Source organism: Brassica rapa, chromosome A04 (genome assembly GCF_000309985.2).
Source record: "Brassica rapa cultivar Chiifu-401-42 chromosome A04, CAAS_Brap_v3.01, whole genome shotgun sequence".
NCBI classification, from domain to species: Eukaryota; Viridiplantae; Streptophyta; class Magnoliopsida; order Brassicales; family Brassicaceae; genus Brassica; species Brassica rapa.
The window spans coordinates 13,582,815-13,596,948 of record NC_024798.2 but is presented as its reverse complement, the minus strand read 5'-3'; the positions used below and the strand labels follow the sequence as shown (position 1 = coordinate 13,596,948).

Sequence of the window (14,134 nt, the reverse complement as noted above, 5' to 3'; positions counted from 1 at the left end):
ACATGAATCCACACCTCGACAAAACCTAGGTGTAATCTCATATTTAGTTAAACCGATTAAGATTATTTTACGTTTTTTAAGTAACAAGTTTAAAACAAAAATCTTTTAAACCAATTTCAGTTTTGATATATGAATACACTTCACTATTGTTTGAAATAAGATTATTAGAAATTATCTAGAGAACTATAAAAGCAGTATGCTTTAAATTGAATTATAACGCTAACCACTCATAAGCCAAAAAATGTAGTTTTATCTTTTCATCATTAGTCACTCACAAACTAAACAAAAAATTCTAAGGCTATGGTTTGTTCCCAGGGTTAATTCAAGAGTGGTTGATTAGTACCAATTTGGTGTGGCTTGTGGGGATATTGATGTTATGTTATGGTTTTTGTGGTCCTGTGAATTAATCACTCTGCACGTTTTTTTCCTCTTTCGTTATCCGAATGAATTTGTGGTTCCTCGATCTTCTGAACTACCAAAAATTATGTGATGAGATTTCTCATCTACCTTTCTTCCCATCTCTTCACCTTCCCAATTGCCCATTAGTTTTCCAGCAAAATTTATATGATATATCAGTGAATATTTGTTGTAGATCCATTTCAAGTTTCTAACGTTGGTTTCAAAGACCAAGACATAAGTATCAAACTAAAAGACATTTACATTTAGAAATAAATAAATAAAAGACATTTATAGAAAAATGAGAATTATATGCACATATGACATTCCTTATGAATATTGTTTTTTTGTTTTTGATAAGTGTTATGAATATTGTGCGTCCTTCATTTTATAGATCTTATAATCTGACTATCTGAGTCTACACTACTGAAGAACCAACTTTGACCTGAAATAGTATCAGTTTCATTACATGCTCCATCAATGTAGCATCTTCTTATATAACTCAATTGATAACTCAAGAGCCTCCTCTGTAAATTTTGATACTTTAATTTGCGCTTCACACCATATTTATTACACCCTCTTTTTCGCTACACTCAAAATCTCTTGTGGATTTCTATTTCTTTTTAAAAGAATTATCCGATTTTCCAAATATAACACAAATCTATGGAAAATAGGTGAAATTATAACCTTTTGGAAGTTTTTATAACAAAAAAAATTATTCGAAAATATGGAAGATGTAGGAAAAACACCAAGGTTATTGGTTTATTGATTTCTCCTCCGTTCCACAAATATTACACTGTGTATCACATTGTATACAACGTGTCTTCAAAATTTTGGCTATGGATAAAGTTCGGATATAGCTTACCAAATAAAAAATTTAATTGTGGAGAGACATTTAATTTCCAAGTAAAAATTAAAAGAGGTTAAGTATCTGGACCGTTAAAAGTCTGACCAGTTTTTGTATCTAGATATACTTTTTTCAAACGTCAACTACTTTAAAACAAAAAAAAATCCTTTAGAACGCCATCTTATAAAAACGGGAGAGCAGTAGTCTTTTCCATCATCAACTTAAATATCCAGAAAATTTGAAGAGACATTTAGCTATGTAAGGCAATACTGTATATACATATATTCAAGATAGTGTATGAATGTTTAGCAAACAGAAAGAAGAAGAGTAAAAAGAAGATAGTGTGTAACCAAGCGCTCGTAGCTTGGTGGTAAAGGAGGTACAGCTGTATTGCCCGCCACCCGGGTTCGAGTCTTGGCCACAACGGATTTAACATCCCTTCCGTTGGGGCGCTGGACCCCTTTCGGGGGATAGTTGGGAATGTGGCTGCCCAGATACCAGAGTTATCAAAAAAAAAAAAAAAAAGAAGATAGTGTGTGAATGTATAATGAGATCTTATCGTCAATCGTTATGGCCAAAGAAGATAACGAACTCTGGACAAAAACTTCGCACTCACAGCCGTACGTCACTTAAATTTTCGAATTGGGGTAGGGACTTTTTTTGACATCTTGGGGTAGGGACTTAAAAATAACGTAAAGACCGAACATTTTTAACTCATCTGCTTTTTTTTTTTGGTCGAAACTCATTTGTTTTTACACTTTTATTTAAATGCTACGCAAGTTTCTTACTTCATTAAAAATATAGTGATAACGATTCAAAATTCATCAGTTTATCTAAACTGAAAATTATAATTATGAACACGACATCATAATAAAATTAAAGAGACAAATAAAACGTGTAAGGCCTTGAACCAAACAACAACTTCCAGTTCCAAAACCGCTTTTGGCATCATCCAGTGTCATCGTTTTTTTCTTTGCCATTTCGTCAATTTACTAATTTATAATCTACGTTGAATAAAAACTCTGTTAAAGCCCGTTTCCTATTTCGTAAACGTTTTGAAATCGAAATCATTTGAAAATGCGTGGAAACGTATTGGCGACATATTAAAAATTTTTTTTTCGAAATACGATGAAAGACAAAATCTCTTGAAAATGCGTGGAAACGGATTGGCAACCACTTTCCTTAAAAATATATATTTTCGAAGCGGATGAAAATATAAGTTTCCATTTTAAACTTACGATTCTGATTTGTAAAAGCAAGAAATACCTACTTATTATCTGATGTTTAATGATTAATTTTCATATGCTTACCATTAAATAAAATATTTAATATTATCTTTTGGTGTTTATTATCATTTATGTATAATAATATGACCTGGATTAAAACTTTAGAAAAAATAAGACTTCTATTACTTGATTTTCTTTTTTTTTGATAAACCAAACAAATGAAAAATTGAATTCACAACTTGGCAACCATATATATATAGGCATTTTCAAAAGGTTTCCGAATCTAAATTTTTTAAAAACCACATTTGTTTCATTTTCGTGTAGCTGTTTTCAATTTCATACAACTTATAAAGATAATTGGTCTACCACTAAAAAGAAAATTCCACATGAAACACAATACCAAATTTTAGTTAGATTCTAATATACTTGTCTATAATATTTTATTAAAAATAGTAATATTAGTAATACATATTTATAATATTTTAATTTTCGTGATAATATTATATATTACTTGGTAATCTCACATTTTTATTTTCTTTATTAGTAATTTGTTTTTATAATCATATTTTTAACTAAAGTTATGTGAATGTCATTATTTATTACTTAATATATGAATCATTAATTCGTCTATTTAACTTGCTATATGTTAGTTCTTATATATTTTAAATTTTTTCTTTCATTCATTTAAATTTATTTCATCTTTGTTATTTTTGTATATTAATTGCTTTAAGCAATTCTCATAAGATGCTAGAAGAGATCCATCACATACATTACTGATGACTCGGAATCCAAACCAAACGTAGGACTTTTAAAATAAACATTATAGTAGATCTTGATCCGCACATCTATACATATTTTTTCTCTCTATACTAAAATATTTTAGTTTATATAACAAATTTATCAATAATTTAATGTAATTTAGTGTTATATATATATTTTATAACTCTATAATTTCTATGTTTATTTGGTTTATATATTATTACTATAAAATTTTAATTTTTGTAGCAAAATTTATTTTTAAAACATTATTATATAACATTACTAATTTACATATTTTTTTGCTTTATTTCTAAATTTAAAATTTATGGAAATAAATTTAAATAGACCTATATAATAGAGAATTGCTTTTTTGAGATATTGTTAAAGACAACAAAAAACGTTTTTTCTAAGAGACTATAATACATTGTACAACAAAATAATTTTGTAGTAAAGATCTTATTAGAGAAATTACTTGAAATAACACCAAGTTGGGTAATTGTTTTTATTTGAAATAGAAATGGATCGTTCTACCCAAATCTTTGTAAAATGTATTTCTGAAAATTAACCATTTAATTTTTTTTATTATCATTAAAATATAATTTTAAATAATTTATATAATTTTAAATTTTCGATTATAAATCAAAACTAAAAAAAAAAATTAGTTTCTAATTATAGTTTATGATCATTAAAATTTGAATTAATTACTTTCGGAAATGAATTTTTAAATGATTCTGAAAGACTTTTAAAATATTTTTTTCAGAATTTTGTTAAAAGTTATATTTCTCAATTTCAAAATATTTTTAGTTTCAAAAGATTAAAAATCTTTTAACTAAATAAAATACAGATTTATTAAAAAAAATCTTTTAATTATAATAATAAATCTTTTAAATTCTTTTTAATATATTTTTATACTTTTAATAATATCAATACTTTTAATTAGTTGTTTAGGGAAAGAAAAGACTAAAAATGCAATCAAAGTTATTGTTATGATATTATTTTGCAAATAGAAAAATTCATTCTAGTACCTATCTAGGAAATAGTCCAACTTAAAAAATCACACATGAGGAAAGTTGTGATTTATGTTTTAATAGATAAAATTTCATAAAATAGGATGTGATCAAATGTTGTATAAAGAGACATATCACATAAAATTCATAAACATAAGTAATTGGTCGCGTCTTCCCTTAACACTGATTCGATCTTTTGAGTTGAGTATAGTAGGATCATTCGAAGAAACCACAAAAGTATCCCCCATTGACCATTTCCCCTTCCATGGTGTTGGTTTGTGCTTGATCTCCAATGATAGTAAGGCACATAATGCATATTAACAATAATTTGAATGAATAGTTTGGCACTCAAAAGAGTGGAATATTAAACAACTGTGCATAAGCAATCACCATTAGAAAAGCATATTTCTATCCTTAGAAGAAAATCAACGTTTGTGGAAGCTACCCCTTGTGCATCAAGGTCGACTTGTGATGCCTTCGTGAGATGTAATGGCAAGGGATATCTTGCCAAACACACAGCGAAGATCTGCAGAAATATATCAACACTTGTAAGATCGATATGTACGGGGTGAGGCATTATGAAATATTAGCAAATGCACTTTAGATATGGATAGAAAACGCCAGATTTCTGCACAAAACTCCGATTTTTAAAAAAATCCGCATCATTTTGTTCTATGGAGAGGTGGCACACCAAACTTGGAAGGCTTCCGATAAAATCAAGGCACTAAGACCTTATCTATCTTCCCGATATTGGAAGTTCCCCATGATCACACCAACGGCGGCCCATGCCAAAGCAGTGGAGATTGCCAAGAACTGGATGACGTATGTAAATAAATGAAATTATGGTGTTATTTTAACATATGACATGGTCCACTTTTAAATAACTATCACGTTACTTTATGTGAATATGATTTAACGTTTTTAGAGAAAAATATTATACAACTTATCATGATTTCTTTTTTTTTTGATAAAGAACTTATTATGATTTCGTTAACCCATTTTTTCGCAGATAAACATCTGCCATAAATAGTTTGTAAATTCACTCTTTGACGTCTATGACAGAAAATTTGAGTAGAAACAAATAATGTGGGTATAGTTTAATTAAGAATTAAGCATGTCAAGATAAAAAAAAAATATTTAATGTCATACAAGGGAAAAAAAAAATATATATATATATATATATATATATATTTATAACTTTTCTATATAAATGTGTACATATATATACCTTTCAAATTTGTAAGAAAAAAAAAAATATATATATAATTATATATACCTTTCAAAATGGGAATATTCCAAAAAAAAGGACCTTGTGAGTCAAATTATATATGCATGCATGTTTGTTTCTGTATGAATCAATAGACATGGTTGTGGCTATCATCACGAGTCCCATAATAAACGTTGGTGTAGGTCCAAAAGCTATTCAATAACCCAACAAAACGATCACACCAAGAAAACTCTTCACTCTCCAATTCTCATTTCTCACCATACAATTTGTTCTTTTACCCTTTCTAGATTTTCTTTTACATAACTTATCTATATATCCATCCATCTACCTTCCATGCTCTTTAACCACTCCTTTCATAAAACCCACTAATCAATTACCTCACTCTCTCAACACCCAAGAAGCGAGAGACAGAGGAGAGAAGACTTCTTTGTTTTGCCTCTCTGGCTTATATATTCAGACACTGTCTTAACATAAAGAAAAGCAACACAACACAAAAACTGTGTTCTTTTGACTTTTTTTTTTCCTCCTTTAAGACATCAATGGCTGGGACTGGAATTTTCACAGAGATTCTAGACGGAGAAGTCTACAAGTACTACTCTGATGGAGAGTGGAGAACTTCTTCCTCCGGTAAAAGTGTGGCCATCGTTAACCCTGCCACGAGGAAGACACAGTACAAGGTTCAAGGTATGTCTTCTTACGTTTCATTCCTTCTTGAATTTTAGATGAGGTTTTGTTGGGAAATTTACCGATTTACCCCTGACTGTTGTCTTCATGAAACAAGAACTTGATTACTTTAATATAACTTCAAATAGAAACAGAGGATATATTAAGATAAGGTGAATGTTCTGTTTCTGTGAAACGCAGCATGCACGCAAGAAGAAGTGAACAAGGTGATGGAGATGGCTAAATCTGCTCAGAAGTCATGGGCAAAGACTCCTCTTTGGAAAAGAGCTGAGCTTCTTCACAAAGCTGCTGCGATCCTCAAGGACAACAAAGCTCCCATTGCTGAGTCTCTTGTCAAGGAAATTGCTAAACCAGCCAAAGATTCTGTCACTGAGGTTTTTTTCTCTCTCTCTCTCTCTATGCATTACTTTCATTTGAAACCATTCTTTTTTTTTACAGATCTCTAATGTTTGTTTAGGTTGTGAGGTCTGGAGATTTGATCTCTTATTGTGCTGAAGAAGGTGTTAGGATCTTAGGTGAAGGGAAGTTTCTGCTCTCTGATAGCTTCCCTGGGAATGAACGTACCAAGTACTGCCTCACTTCCAAGGTATAATATAATCTCTCATATGTCTAAATCTAAGTTAACAAATAAATGTTTTGATCAAAGTATTGTGGACCTGCAGATCCCTCTTGGTGTGGTTTTGGCTATTCCTCCATTCAACTATCCTGTCAATCTCGCTGTATCGAAGATTGCTCCTGCTTTGATAGCTGGAAACTCCCTTGTCCTGAAACCTCCAACTCAAGTAACCAATAAAAAACTGTACACTTTTAAAATTAAAGTTTTGAGAATCATTAAATTTTTAATGGTCTGTTTCTTTAGGGAGCTGTTTCTTGCCTTCATATGGTGCATTGCTTTCACTTAGCTGGTTTCCCAAAAGGTCTCATTAGCTGCATCACAGGAAAAGGCTCTGAGATTGGAGATTTCCTCACTATGCACCCTGCTGTTAACTGCATTAGGTATAATATATATTCAACAAAAAGGTTATTTTACTATTAACTACTTATGTTTTGGATAAATGGTTTCAGTTTCACCGGGGGTGATACCGGAATCTCCATCTCCAAGAAAGCTGGTATGATCCCTCTTCAGATGGAACTTGGAGGAAAAGATGCATGCATTGTCCTGGAAGATGCTGATCTTGATTTAGTCGCTTCCAATATCATCAAAGGAGGATTCTCCTACAGGTAAAATATACAAGGACTTTTTAACCAGTCGATATATCGTTACGTTAACCGGTTTTTTCAATATCTTAAATAGTGGGCAGAGATGCACTGCGGTTAAGGTAGTCTTAGTGATGGAATCAGTGGCTGATGAGCTTGTAGAGAAAGTGAAAGCTAAAGTGGCGAAACTCACGGTGGGACCGCCTGAAGAGAACTGCGATATTACAGCCGTGGTGTCGGAATCCTCGGCTAATTTCATTGAAGGATTGGTGATGGATGCTAAGGAGAAAGGAGCAACGTTCTGTCAAGAGTATAAAAGAGAAGGCAACTTGATTTGGCCGTTGCTTTTGGACAATGTCAGACCAGACATGAGGATTGCTTGGGAGGAACCTTTCGGTCCTGTCTTGCCTGTCTTGAGGATCAGTTCCGTTGAGGAAGGCATTAATCATTGCAATGCTAGTAACTTTGGCCTCCAGGTAACGTAACTTTTTTGGCTATTTGGTCCAGTTTAATTGGATTTCACTTAACCGGAGCTAACCCAACAATCATCTTTTTGAAGGGATGTGTATTCACTAAAGACATCAACAAGGCAATGCTGATCAGTGATGCAATGGAGACAGGAACGGTTCAGATTAACTCTGCGCCAGCTCGTGGACCAGACCATTTCCCTTTCCAGGTTTATAAAATTTCTAGACCAATTTCTGCCTCGGTTATGTCCGGTTAGCTAACTTGTTTTTTGGGTTGGAATTAACAGGGACTAAAGGACAGTGGAATAGGATCACAAGGTGTGACAAATAGCATCAATCTGATGACCAAAGTGAAGACCACTGTCATTAACTTGCCTACACCCTCATACTCTATGGGTTAGTTTCCCTTTTTACGCTCTTCAGCTTGGACTCAAATCAATCGGTCTCGTTTGTATCGGATTGAGTCAAAAACTATGAATAAAATGGAGTGATTAGCGTAACAATTATGGTTTGTAATCTTTGTGTAATCAATAAGAGGGTATTGCTTAGTAGTAACGTATAATGTAATGCAAAAGAACTGAGAAGTGAGTGAGAGATTGATTGTGTTATGTTATCACAGGAGACGGTTTCATCTCACGACTGTGATTGAAGCACAAAGATCCTTTTGATGAGTATTTGGAGTTTATAACTTTTAGCTTTTTCGTACTGAAATAATGATTTGGGACCAGTCTCATCGATTTCTCCGTTGGAATATTTTTATTATATATATATGAAAAGAAGAAAAAAGGGACGTCGAATTTATTAAATAAAATGTTCTTTCAGATGGTTTCAAAACTCGAAAGTACAAACTGTTCGAACTTCAAATCAATATTTTTTGTGGAGTATAAAATTGCGGTAAAAAAGGTTTGAAGTAGGTGAAATCCATACTTCCAAGTTCTAACCCTCAAAAACATAAGTACTTTCGAGTTTATATATATGTACTCCTTCATGATATCTTAATTCTTAAATCTTAAATCATAAGATTTAAATAGTTCATTTCCAGATTATCAGAAAAAGGAAGAAAACGTAAGATGTGAGTTGTGTATTTTTGGTATAGATCATCTTGATTACAAATGTAGATATTTATTTGACAATGGATATCAAAAGTCAAGAAGAAGAGATAAACGAACTATGGTATATTTTATTTTATTTATTGCAGAACTTTATTTGATTGATATAAAAAAGAGTAAATTAACTCAATATACTGAAAAGAGTGGGATACCATTGAATTGGGAGAAAATGGTAGTAATGGGAGGAAAAAAATTGAAGGAAAATAGAGTATAGAGTGCAAATAGAAAGGAAGTTGTGTGTAGGGAGTACAAATACTCTATAAAAAAGTCTACTCTTAAGTCTGTTCTCATTTTTGCTTGCAGTACACATTGAGACACTAACATTCTATTATATGATCACCGACTTATTGGATGGAAGAATATCCTAATAAGTTGTGGAAGTGTAATGCTCTCTTTTCAATTTAAATAATTTGCTACGTTGAAAATAATAATGAGCATACCAATAACGTAATAATCTGTCAAATTTACAATTATAAAATTGATATATTTAAGAACTACACTAGATCAAATATAACAAAGTATTTTCAACTACAATAAATTTTCGTTTCTTTTTTCCGTCTAAATATATTGTCTTAAACACTAAATATGATAAAAGGCTGGATTAACCGGAAAGATAGGGTTTGATTGGCAGAACATTTTATCTAGTTATAGCTATTGCTGTAAAAAAAAAAAAAGATTGGCAGAACATTAACATAAATATTATATCCTTTATTATCCAATCAACAATTTTATAAAACATTTAGATGGTGTAAATGATCTCTACTCAATGATTTCATATGAAGATTTTGGTAAAACATTTGCATTTGAATACATATATATTTTTAAAATAATTTAAATTAATTTATTTATTTATTTATCCAATAATAACACAAAACAATATTAACTTTCTTTTTTTAAAAATTATAATTATTAAAAAAATATATAATTTATTTTTAAAATTATTACTTTTAAAAAATAAAAGTTAAAACTATTTTTAAATAATGTTTTTTTAAAACAAAATAAAATTATTTCAAAATTAAAATATAATTAAATATAACTCATTATTGTGAATAAAAATAAAGATTATTATATATATTATAAATATAATATATATATATATATATATATTCAGAAATAAACAAATTGTATATCATATACTAGTTTTATATATGAATCATTACTGTTCTACCAATCGTTTTATTAATTACATTTTGGAGAGCATACCGCTTTTGTATCATAATGCTTCTATAGCAAACTGGTATTACTTTGTCATCAGCTTTACCAACTAAGACCATAGTCCAAAAATTCTACGAAAAAAATTTGGCAGAATTCATTCTTCAAAATTAATTTTTAATCCAAAGGAAACATTCGAAGGCAATGGAATGTATGAGGAACTTACGTCAGGCTCAAGTCACATTTGTAAAGGATTGTTCTCTATTGATGAAGATGGTTTCGGAACCAGAAGAATGACCAGCTTTTGGAATTTACTGGGAAGAACTCAAGATCTTGAAAGAAAGTTTTCTCAACTCAGAAATCATTCATATATCGAAGACACACAATACAAATGCGGATAGCTTAGCACACACAGCCAGGAAACATCTGTCTTTCGTGGTACACATGGATGCCGACCTCCCCTTTTGGTCTTCAGAGTCAATATGAATCTGATTATGTTGTTGACAAAAAAAATATTATTTTGATGCATAATCTATAAACATTATATCCTTTTCTTTTGTTGTGTTTCATTTGTATGATATTAATAATTTTTGTTAACTATTAATTTTTCACAAGATACTCTAATCAACTAATAAATTAAAACCACTATAAGATAAAACAATAACTAACTCACATGTAAGAAAGAAGAAAATCTATACAAACTTTTCAAGAAGTTTCAAAAGTAAAACTAATCACAAAACTTTCCAAATGTCTCAAGTGTATATTTCAAACAATAAAAATACAAAAGCAGAATTATAAGTAAGTCTAGTTCTGAAAAAATAGACCTATTACTTAACACATTAACTTTTGAGATTCATTCAAGACCATTAAGATTTATTAACACACGCTGTAAAACAATTAAATCATGAAAAATGATGAATAATACACAAAAGCATTTTTAATAAAATTTTCAACGTAAACTTCCACTGCAGTCTACATTTGTACGTCTTCCACTGCAGTCTACATTTGTAGACTCTCAAAAAGTTCTACACTTATTAGCTAACAAAATAGTCAACCAAAGATTTGATCGTTTCATAATTATAACAGACTTTTGAAAATCATTCAAGATTATTAGGATTAACTAACACACACTGTCAACTAATAAAATCGTAATAAAAACCTAAATGGATAATATACAAATCCAATTTTAATATAGGTTTTTACGTAGACTCTGTATTTAGTTTTCTGATTTTATCTATTTGTACTTATTATTTATTTATTTTTATTAAAAAACTGAGACCTCATCACTTTTGATCCGTAAATGAATAGTTTCGGTCATATTCTTGACTTGATGAATAAATAAGCTAAGTTGAAGGTTTTTCGTGATATATACGTCATGTTGAAGGTTTAAAATGTTAATTAAAAACATTAAAAGTTTAAAGTGTTAGTGATTGCTTATTCGAAGATTTTTTTTGTGATTTTCTTTCAAATTAAGTGTAGCACTTATTAGGACAAAAGCAATCATCTTCAATTTATTTCGGTTTAGAACATTTCCAATCCATTGCTATTTTTGACTCTATAATAACATTTAGAAGAAAAATGACTTTAATCCATTGTTATATCTTCTTCTAAAATAGAGATTGCTATTTTTCTCTCTACTTTTAGGGGAAGAAATAACAATCTTTATTTTTACAATTTTACTCTATACTAGAGACAGATCCGCGCTGTGCGCGGTATTGTTTCATAAAATCTTAATTAATTTTTTTTGGACTATATTATACGATTTTTGAATCTGTCATTTTTATTTTGTGTTATATAATATATGTTGATATATATATATATATTTTTGACATCTATATAATATATTATCTTTATAATTATATAATTGATATGTTTGTAATATATGTTGTACCTAGAGTTAGTTTATAATGTATAATAGTTTATATGTAGTAATTTAGTGGTTTGACTTAGGGCTTAATTGTGATATTATTTTTAAATTAAGGAGGTAATTTTGTTTCAATTTTATATTGTTTAAATTAGATTATCAAAATAAGTTAGTTCAACTATTTAAATTTCTATTAATTTTTACAATTTATTAATTTTGAGTTTCATTTTTGTAACATTGTAGTTATCAAAATGTATTTGTTACAAAAAAAAAAGTTATCAAAATATATTATTGGAACTGTGGATCCCAAAATCTCTATAAATAAATTGATTTTATTGACATTCTTTGTTTCTCAAGACATGCATGAAGTTTGCTATGTCAATAGCCAAAAGAAAAAGGTTATCATCTTTACCCTAAATATCGAACTATGTCTTCTCTTAAGCGTTTATAGATCTTGTAATAATATGTTTTGTCCATCTGTTTGTTGATATAAGATAGACTAACCTTGTATATCTTAAGGTGAATTGAGAGATTGAGTCATGTTATAGGAAAAGTCAAAGTTCAAAGCACCAAAAAAAAAATCTATATGCTATTTTGCAACGAAGGAATAAGAAAAAAGTTAGTTCCTTAACTGTCTTGTAAGTACTTTAAATGTTCAACTAAATTGATAGATGGATAGTTCTCCTATATTATCTAATCTATTAAGTCTAACAAAAGGGTAAAACAAACAGAAACATAGCAAAGAAGAAATATCTACTTTAAGTTGCCAATAAAAAAAAAAAAAAAGAAATATCCACTTTAAGAATGTTCTGTCACATTTGGATATTTTGAAGAAACAAAGGGAAAAGTTAATTCAGTACTGATGGAAAAAAAACATTCAACTTAACGGCTAGTCATTCTTTGTTGCACATTGTTTAAGGAATGCTTTGCATATTATATATGTTTGTTCAGTGCTTGATTCTCGCTTTCTGTGTTTGCTTAGTTCATCTTGTTTCTCTATTTGTGTGTCAGTTTAGTTGCTGATTCTCTGTTTTCGTATCTGTTTTTACTTCTTTGTTTACGTTTTTGCGTCTGTTTGGTTCTTCTTGATTCTCTGGTTAATTACTTCTTGCTCTGTTTCTGTTTGTTAGTTCTTCTTTATCATCCCAAAGTCAAAATTTATCTCACTGATTATAAGTAATTTATGTTTGCAACTCCAAAAACCCAAAACCCAAAATGGTTTTACAGTTTCTGTGTTGGTTACATGGCTGCTCGTTTTCTGGTACTAATTATAACTAACAGTCCATGTTCTCTATCTTCTTATAATGACAGTGGATTAAATGGAAGAACAAAAAAATAACTCTCTACAAATCTCTTGATAAAGTGAAAGCAGGTAAAAATATAGAATTTAAACATAAAATATGCTATCGTTTTTGACAGCTAATATCAATTAATTATCATATTATTTAAAAAGAAGATGTAGACAACAGCAGTGGAAAACTTAAAAAGAACCGAAGATACGTTCAGTAAAATGTTGGTTTAGTTTTATGTAACTACGTTGGTTTAGTTTAAGTAATGTGGTTCCATTTTATATAAGCAGCGTGTAATATTATTGTAACATTTTTGACAGGGTCCAAAAATTAATAACAACCTTGTAACAGTAGATAAAACATAGGACTCTAAATTAATAGATTAGATTTTGAAGATTGCTATTATAAAGGAATATATTGGAATAAACTTCATCTCTTGTAAACTTGATCTCTAGAGATTCTCTATTTGAGAAGAAAAATAGCCAAATATATTAGAGTGGATATTAGAAAGAGAAAAAAAAGTAAAATACGATTGTCCATCGGTATAACATATTCCAATTTATGTGGAATATGCGGATTGAGGTGTAAAGGAGGAAATGACAAAGACGTATACCAAATTATACTTATATCTAATTAATTTAGTTTTGTTTAGAAGAATGTAAAAAAGATATTTTATGACTTCGATGTACTTTATTAGGAACAAACAAAAACAACTAGTAGTATCATATTAACTTTCTTCTAAAGTATTCCTATGTCTTAATAATAGTATACTTAATTAGTTCATCGCTCTCTTTCTCTGTCTAGCTTTGTTGTGTAGTACATTAAATAATTGACCAACATTTGCAATGATCAATGAGTGTAATTAAAGCCCATCTTTCTCTTCTTGTGAGTTTGTGCGAACGCAGAAAT

General features: G+C 29.7%; 1 protein-coding gene across 1 annotated transcript; it reads left to right on the top strand.

Annotated features, from left to right (window-relative positions):
• The first annotated feature begins 5,744 nt into the window (after window positions 1-5,744).
• LOC103864532 (NADP-dependent glyceraldehyde-3-phosphate dehydrogenase) lies at window positions 5,745-8,542 on the top strand. The gene is made up of 9 exons (XM_009142282.3): window positions 5,745-6,147; window positions 6,328-6,521; window positions 6,605-6,733; window positions 6,810-6,929; window positions 7,007-7,143; window positions 7,213-7,368; window positions 7,442-7,820; window positions 7,904-8,020; window positions 8,099-8,542. Exons 1-9 carry the CDS (start codon window positions 6,003-6,005, stop codon window positions 8,210-8,212), a joined length of 1,491 nt encoding a protein of 496 aa, XP_009140530.1. The 5' UTR covers window positions 5,745-6,002; the 3' UTR covers window positions 8,213-8,542.
• The last annotated feature ends 5,592 nt before the right edge of the window (window positions 8,543-14,134 follow it).

What these genes read in the sequence shown, in the direction of transcription:
- LOC103864532 (XM_009142282.3), top strand. Translation starts at nt 6,003, where the DNA reads ATGGCTGGGACTGGAATTTTCACAGAGATTCTAGACGGAGAAGTCTAC. An exon ending in GACACAGTACAAGGTTCAAG is followed by an intron (nt 6,148 to 6,327) that starts GTATGTCTTCTT and finishes TGTGAAACGCAG; the next exon opens with CATGCACGCAAGAAGAAGTG. An exon ending in TCCTGAAACCTCCAACTCAA is followed by an intron (nt 6,930 to 7,006) that starts GTAACCAATAAA and finishes CTGTTTCTTTAG; the next exon opens with GGAGCTGTTTCTTGCCTTCA.